The sequence below is a fragment of the Pygoscelis adeliae genome, unplaced genomic scaffold (assembly GCF_000699105.1).
Source record: "Pygoscelis adeliae isolate BGI_AS28 unplaced genomic scaffold, ASM69910v1 Scaffold6, whole genome shotgun sequence".
Taxonomy (NCBI): domain Eukaryota; kingdom Metazoa; phylum Chordata; class Aves; order Sphenisciformes; family Spheniscidae; genus Pygoscelis; species Pygoscelis adeliae.
The window spans coordinates 5,612,994-5,620,978 of NW_008825075.1; the positions used below are offsets into that span (position 1 = coordinate 5,612,994).

The 7,985-nt window shown below is 41.8% G+C and overlaps 1 protein-coding gene across 1 annotated transcript in view; it reads right to left on the reverse strand.

Annotated features, from left to right (window-relative positions):
* The window catches only part of PIGN (phosphatidylinositol glycan anchor biosynthesis, class N), a 97,570-nt gene that overhangs the window by 66,504 nt on the left and 23,081 nt on the right, over nucleotides 1-7,985 (reverse strand). The window contains exon 8 of the mRNA XM_009326688.1: nucleotides 612-652. Coding sequence (XP_009324963.1) covers nucleotides 612-652 — 41 coding nt within the window. The remainder of the gene's footprint in view (nucleotides 1-611; nucleotides 653-7,985) is intronic.

A 7,985-nucleotide genomic window follows, 5' to 3' on the forward strand; every position in this document is an offset into this window, starting at 1 on the left:
CTGAAAACCTACACTGAACATACGCATGGATAACTTAAGTGTAGCAAAAAGCATACAGCAGATGCTCGCTAACTTGGGAAACGTGGTCATCAGACCATGCTTTCTTTATAATTAGCTGGGCACCTTCATAGGAGACACCAAGGAGGTGTAAGCTCAGCTCCAGAACAGTTTCGAAGTACAAAGTAGAGGGAAAGAATCACAAATTACTTCTAAAGGTTTGCAAAAGCAAATCCCACTCTCAAAACACGTTAGATGCTATTCCAGTTACTTCCAAATAATGCACTGAGTTTTCAAGGAGTACCTGGCATATTGTACTGCACTCCTTCTACAACGGCATATGATCACATAACTAAAAATAGTGTGATAATGCATCTTCAGGAAAGGAAATTGTACATAGCTGCCACATGGATTAACAAGCAATTTAAACTTTTTCATATAACCTTCAGTATGGGTGCAGTTCCTGCAACTCTGTAACGTTTAAGTAACACATTCCAGGGAAATGCTACATCAGTGTGATCATTCACTCAAATTCCATCAATCAGTTTAAATCACACAAAACTCATAATTTAAGGTGAAAATTTATGAGCTATTAAAATAGGTATGTTTGATACCTGATTGACATCCAGCCTCTTCAAGTTCTCCAGTTTCCATTCTGCAAGAAGTAACAGAGCACATGAACAGCTGATCTACACAGATTTGAAAGGGATAATTCAGTTGCCATTTAATGTCTTGTTGCCGTTTTCAGTAAAGTGCTGTTACTAAAGAAAATTATAATTTGGCTGTAGCATGCTAGCTCAAGAGGGGTTACAGATTGAACTCAACAGGCAGAAACAATAAAATGCATTCATTTCAGTTCATGTTTTCTTTTATACATCAGGATAAATTGCTGCCTGCAATTGTGTCCCAGATCAGTTGAAGAAAGTCCAAGGTTTTTATTTTTTTTCAGTACTGTATAGAAAGTGATGTATTACCTCCTGTGCCAATTAAAAGACTCAAACTTGCGTTTAGGAGAAGGACTGTTTAAATCTCTTCAATAGTTTTTAAAAAAGGTTAACCCAAGGTCCCCAATATACTGGTACAGAGTGGTACAAGCATACTTCATGTCTGCCATAAGCAATACCGGCCAAGAGCGAGCTCAAGGGAAAAGTTCAACAATTTGGCAATCATAACAACTACAATGAAGGCAGAGACAAAGCCAAATGTACAAGCCCCTAAAGCTGTGGTACATTATACAAAAAGCTGGTTCAAAACAGTATCTTCCTGCTCTCCATTAGCCTCTAAGAAAATAAGGAAATTGCCTGTTTTCTTTAGGGGTGGAGAGTTATTTAAAAATAGAGTTTAGCAGGGTTTTTTTTTCCCCCATGTCTTCTTTTCCTAATATTTAAATTCGCTGCCCCACTACCCACAGTAATAATGTGAGCAGGAAAAAAAACCAAAACACCCCACCCCCCCCCCACACAGCTTTTTTTTTTTTATTCAAGCTTAAAAAAAAAATCAGATACACAGGAAAACACGATAGGGGCTGAAACAGAGTTGCTGATACAGTACTTAAAATACTGTCAGTGACCTACCTAAAGCAGATCTCAAGTACAGCAGTAAAGACGCTGGGGGCACCTACGTTAAACTTGCGAACCAAACAGTGTTAGCAACAGGGGCACAGCCACCTTCCTCAGTACACACAGAAAGCTGAACGGGCCAGTCACCGCCCTGCTAACGCCGCTTGCTGAAATGACACCGCAGAAACAGCACAGACGGAAGCAGGAGTCTGCTTAGTACCTCAGACCATTGACAGTGTAGCCATATTGCCCAAAATTATCCTTTGGGTTTATGTGAAGTACAAGTTTAAATGCACCAGAAACAGGCTTCATGAAGAATACTGGTAAACCATCACTCAAAGGTCTGGCTCAATCTCATTTATTTTCTCTGAACAGGCATTCAAATCCTAGACCATACCACCCTTTCTTCGTCTTTCGATACACTGTCTGTGCCAGACCCAAACCTGTCTCAGCTGAAAACGGCCCAAGACAGGAAACACCCACATTTGCAGCATTGCATGCACCAAACTTATTTTCAGCAATTAGTTCATACCACTGCTAGCTTTGGGGTCTGAATACAGATCCACTGTTACTTGGTCCCAAGAGCACCCTAAAGAGCAGCCATGTACCTTAACAGCAGCGAGACATACAGTTACAGTGAGTTCCCATGGCAACGCAGGGGAACTATTGTCAGCATTAATCATGAATTGTGTTAAACTCACACCAAAATGAACAAGTTTGCTTGCTTTTGCTTCCCAGAAAAGGAAATGGGTTTATATTTCTGGAGATATAGACTTTCACCCATATTTCTATTATATAAATGCATTGTTTGCTTTCCTTTAAATAACATTTTCCAATAAAAAATGTTGGAAAACTGTCTACACGCACACAACGTGCTTAAGGCAGGAAGAAACTGTAGCTCTGCTATAGAAACATCTAACTTTGTCAGAAGCTTTCACATTTCCGCTTCTCCTACTCAGATATTCCCAAAAGGCACAGACTTGAAGTCATCTACCTTGGACCAAGAGCCGTAAGACACTGAGCCCAGGAGCTCCCGAGGACTGGGACACACCTGCAGACCATCCAGTCGAGGCTGTAACTCCCGGGAGTGAGACGCCTTGGGTGTACGTGCTGCCCACAGTGGTTTACAATTCCAGATCACTGTCTAGGTTTCCTGTACAGTGCTAAGCACAGTTTTCCACCCACTTGATAAGGTTTTTTTTTTTCTTTATCCTGCCCTGCTTTTACAGCAGCCCACTGGGCAGTCAGATGCAAACAGTCCAGGGGAAACAGCAGGGTAGCGCCAGTTCAAGAAGAGGCTGAGGCTACATGAACCAAAGAAAATCTCACGTAAAACCTCACAGAAGCAAAAACAGTGAAGGGGTACACTGAGCTCCCTCAGCCACAGCAAAGCAGGCTGAGCCCCCTCCAAAGCAGGGATGTGTATAGATGAAAACAACCACCCCACGTCCTTCTGCTGCAGAAGGCTGTGCCTTCATTTACAAGCTCCTCTGGACTTGTTCTCCAAGGCCACCTGGTGGGGCCTGCACTGAGGAGCCGGGGAGCAGCTCTGTATTCTCCTTCTGAAGAGGCATCAAGCCAACAGCCAAATGCGTAATACTACACGTCACTCACAAGTTGCAGGGCTGCCATCACAAATCTTTCCAAGACGATTGGTGACAGCCAACATGGCTTCATTAAGGGCAAATCATGCCTGACAAATTTGGTGGTCTTCTATGACACAGGTACAGCATTGGTGGATAAAGGAAGAGCAACTGACATCATCTACCTGGAGTTGTCCAAAGCATTTGACTCTGTCCTGCATGACATCCTTGTCTCTAAAATGGAGAGACATGGATTTGACAGATGGACCACTCGGTGGATAAGGAATTGGCTGGATGGTCACACTCAAAGAGTTGCAGTCAATGGCTCGATGTCCAAGTGGAGACCAGTGACAAGTGGCATTCGTCAGGGGTAGGTATTGGGACCGGCACTGTTTAACATCTTTGTCGGCAACATGGACAGTGGGATTGAGTGCACCCTCAGCAAGTTTGCCAATGACACCAAGCTGTGTGGTGCGGTCATGGAGGGAAGGAGTGCCATCCAGAGGGATCTTAACAGGCTAGAGAGGTGGGCCTGTGCGAACCGCATGAAGTTCAACAAGGCCAAGTGCAAGGTCCTGCACATGGGTCGGGGCAATCCCAAACACAAATATAGGCTGGGCGGAGAATGGATTCAGAGCAGCCCTGAGGAGAAGGACTTGGGGGTGTTGGTTGATGAGAAGGTCAACATGACCTGGCAATATGCGCTTGCAGCCCAGAAAGCCAACCATGTCCTGGGCTGCATCAAAAGAAGTGTGACAAGCAGGTCGAGGGAAGTGGTTCTCCCCCTCTACTCTGCTCTCATGCAGCAATCTCCAGGACCCCACCTGGACTACTGTGTTAAGCTCTGGGGCCCCCAACTTAAGAAGGACATGGACCTGTTGGAGCAGGTCCAAAGAAGGGCCACAAAGACGATCAGAGGGCTGGAGCACCTCTCCTATGAAGACAGGTTGAGAGAGTTGGGGTTGTTCAGTCTGGAGAAGAGAAGGCTCTGGGGAGACCTTATAGCAGCCTTCCTGTACCTGAAGGGGGCCTACAAGAAAGCTGGAGAGGGACTTTTTACAAGGGCATGTAGGGATAGGACAAGGGGTAATGACTTTAAACTGAAAAAGGGTAGATTTAGATTAGATATAAGGAAGAAATTCTTCACTATGAGGGTGGTGAGGTACTGAAACAGGTTGCCCAGAGAAGTTTTGGATGCCCCATCCCTGGAAATGTTCAAGGCCAGGTTGGATGAGGCTTTGAGCAACCTAGTCTAGTGGAAGGTGTCCCAGCCCATGGCAGGGGGGGGTGGAACTAGATGATCTTTAAGGTTGCTTCCAACCCAAACCATTCTATCATTCTATGATTGCACGGCCAGGCCTGAGGGAAGGCAGAGCACAGGTGAAGGGACTGATGAGAAGGCTGTCATCCCAGAGCAGACACTGGGCCCTTCCGCCCATCCAAGGAGCACATTAATCTTTCTATGACAAATTGGACAGACTAAGTCCTGCCTGTTGGCACTGCCTTTGGGGGTATCGACCCTCAATGGCAATGATGAGAAGAGAGACAATTCACTAGGCTGCCTACAGCCTGCTTGCACTGAACAGAGCATAAGAAGTTTGTCAGCATTAGAAGTATTCTGCTGTTTCCATGAACTCTTAACTCAGAGAAATTAGGAAGGACTGTCAATAGATGCAAGAACTTGAACACTGGTGCATGCAATCGCAAATATAAGTCAGACACCCACATACATCAGTGACACAGCAGTCTTGAAAACGCTCTCCTCTCCTGCACCGTCTCAGCTGCATTTGTATGGAGCAGGAAAGGCAAATTCAAAAAACTCTTCAAGAGACCTCTTTTAAGCATCTTTTCTTTCATATGCTAGCTTTGTGAAAATACCTGGGATTGTAACTTAATGGAGTAGCTGAACTGTATTGACCTGCGGAAGTGCCAGGTTCCATTTCAACAATTTTTTCTTTACTTTTAAGCTACGTAGCCTACTAGAAGCTATAATGTACTACCATAGAGAGAATAGTCACTTTTTAAGAAGATACTTATTACTCAGATAGAGATTCAAACTCCCAAGATACTCAGAGAGACTCAAATGTCCAATAGAGATTATCCCTGGCAATTCAGAACCTGTAAAGGTAGTGTCTAAACAGACCAACAACATGCTCGACAGCTGGGAAGCTGCAGGGCAAGTCCAGCACAAAGGGAGGAGTTTCTGATGTTTGCTTTGGGGTGTTTGTTTTTTTGTCTGATTGTTGGTTTGTTTGTTTGTTTTTTTTTTTAACCATCAGCAGAAGTGTATTAAGCAGGCATAGCAGGGTGCAGACACATTCCCTCCTTTAAGAAAATACACATTTCCTAACAGATGACAGCCAAAAAGGTTTCCCTATTGTGTACCTGGAAGTCAGCTCAATACTCATCTTTTTTGAAATGCTCTCACACCATTTTCATCATTACCTGAAATCAAACACTGAGGTTTGTACTAAAGCTAGTAAGAATCAAGGAAACTGACAGCTGTAAAAATCAACTATTACAGATCAACCCTTAGAAACAACAAGTGTCCTTAGAAGTCTAGCAGATTGCCATCACAGACACCAAAATCAGTTGGTTTTACTCTGTTTTCTATTTTTTATTCTACAACTCATTTTCAATTTTATCAAAGATGTCATAGTTTTATAGCAGCAGTTAATCACAAAGAGTGAAATGTTAGCATGGCATATATCTGAGAAGTCCTGTTTGTCTAATCTGTTACCAAATACCTTTTCAAGAGCAGGGCGGGGTTAAAACCTCAGGGCTGAAGTAATTTTTGCCTGTTTTCTCTTCTCTGATGTAGCTTGACAAACAATCCAATGAAATAGAAAGTCATTACTCACTGATCGCGAGTAACAACCTGACAGATTCAAGGGACCTTAAGAAACAGAGCAGGCTACAAGAATGGGTCACATGAAAGAGGAAGAGCTTGCACAGTTTAATCACACAAGGTTCTAGAAATCCATTGATATTCCAGTAAGCCAGTGTTTATTACATTATATATTTGAAATATTAAAAATGAATTATTTTTTTAAAAAGTTTACTCTTCTTAAATAAATTACAAAGGGGAAAAATAACAGTAAAGAGTCACAGTTTTTCATTGAGAAAGACTGTTTACATTTCCACAACAGCCACAAGGATGCAAGTGAGACAAGACAGCCCCTGGAAAGTCCCCAGGGTTGTACTGTGAGACATGTCAGCTTATCATGTTTCTGTACAAATAGCTTTTAACCTCTGGGAGTCTTCCTAAGAATTAAGTCTCCTCTGGAACGAAGTTTTAGGAGCATGAATAGCCTCCTGTTCTGAAAGAGAGAAAGTCTTCAACTCCATGATTAGAAAAGAAAACCGACTCTGGTATTATCTACCCAATTTTGCAATATCCTCCATAGGCATGCCCTGTCACCTTTTCTTTCCATACCACACAAAGCAAGTCATATTTACTGTAATGGAACAGAAGTCAGTGAAGATCAACAGGTGTAATAATTAAACACCTCCCTTTCCACCAAAACCTTGCACTTAAGTTTTATATTTTACTTACCTTTCAAACAATTGTCTTCAAAAATTGTCTTCAAAGAACTGGGATGTGACTTTCTGTGGATAATTCACCCCAGCACCCCAAACAATCAGTGGTGTTAAAGTTTCTGAGGGATGACCAGCTCCATGGGATCCTAAGATACACCAAACAAAAAAAAAAAGTGTAAACTTCAAGACACATGGTGTAAAAACAAACAAAACCTATATATATATACACACATGTACAGATGTACTAAGTTCTTGTTTCAGTATACATACAAAAATCCTGTTACAGACAACCTATTCCAGCCTCATAGCTTATTTTTATGCCACTAACAATAAAGGCTAAATTCAAGTTGCAAGTTGGGAAATCGATACCACTTAAGTCAAGCCTATAAAGATATAACTTTGTATATTAAAAAACCCAAACTGTTAACATACAGAAACTAAAGCCAAAGTATTTGAAAACCTCAAGGTGTAGAAGAGTTACCTGCTCAAAACACATGCGTGTGCTATCCTGAGCATCCCATGGAAACCAGGGATGGTTGATTTGAGTAAAGTTAAGCACATGCCCCCCCAAAAAAATCACACAGAACTGATCTCTGATCCCCAGGTAAAGATTAGACTTCCATTTCAAAACCAGGAGACAATATGCATTGCAACTGTCATCCTTTCCCCAGTGATACAAGTTCATTTTTAAGGTTTTAAAGCCTGGTAGCACACTCCTTAAGTTGATAAAACATTACTTCCTTCCCTGTTTTTTATTCTACAACTCATTTTCAATTTTATCAAAGATGTCATAGTTTTATAGCAGCAGTTAATCACAAAGAGTGAAATGTTAGCATGGCATATATCTGAGAAGTCCTGTTTGTCTAATCTGTTACCAAATACCTTTTCAAGAGCAGGGCGGGGTTAAAACCTCAGGGCTGAAGTAATTTTTGCCCGTTTTCTCTTCTCTGATGTAGCTTGACAAACAATCCAATGAAATAGAAAGTCATTACTCACTGATCGCGAGTAACAACCTGACAGATTCAAGGGACCTTAAGAAACAGAGCAGGCTACAAGAATGGGTCACATGAAAGAGGAAGAGCTTGCACAGTTTAATCACACAAGGTTCTAGAAATCCATTGATATTCCAGTAAGCCAGTGTTTATTACATTATATATTTGAAATATTAAAAATGAATTATTTTTTTAAAAAGTTTACTCTTCTTAAATAAATTACAAAGGGGAAAAATAACAGTAAAGAGTCACAGTTTTTCATTGAGAAAGACTGTTTACATTTCCACAACAGCCACAAGGATGCAAGTGAGACA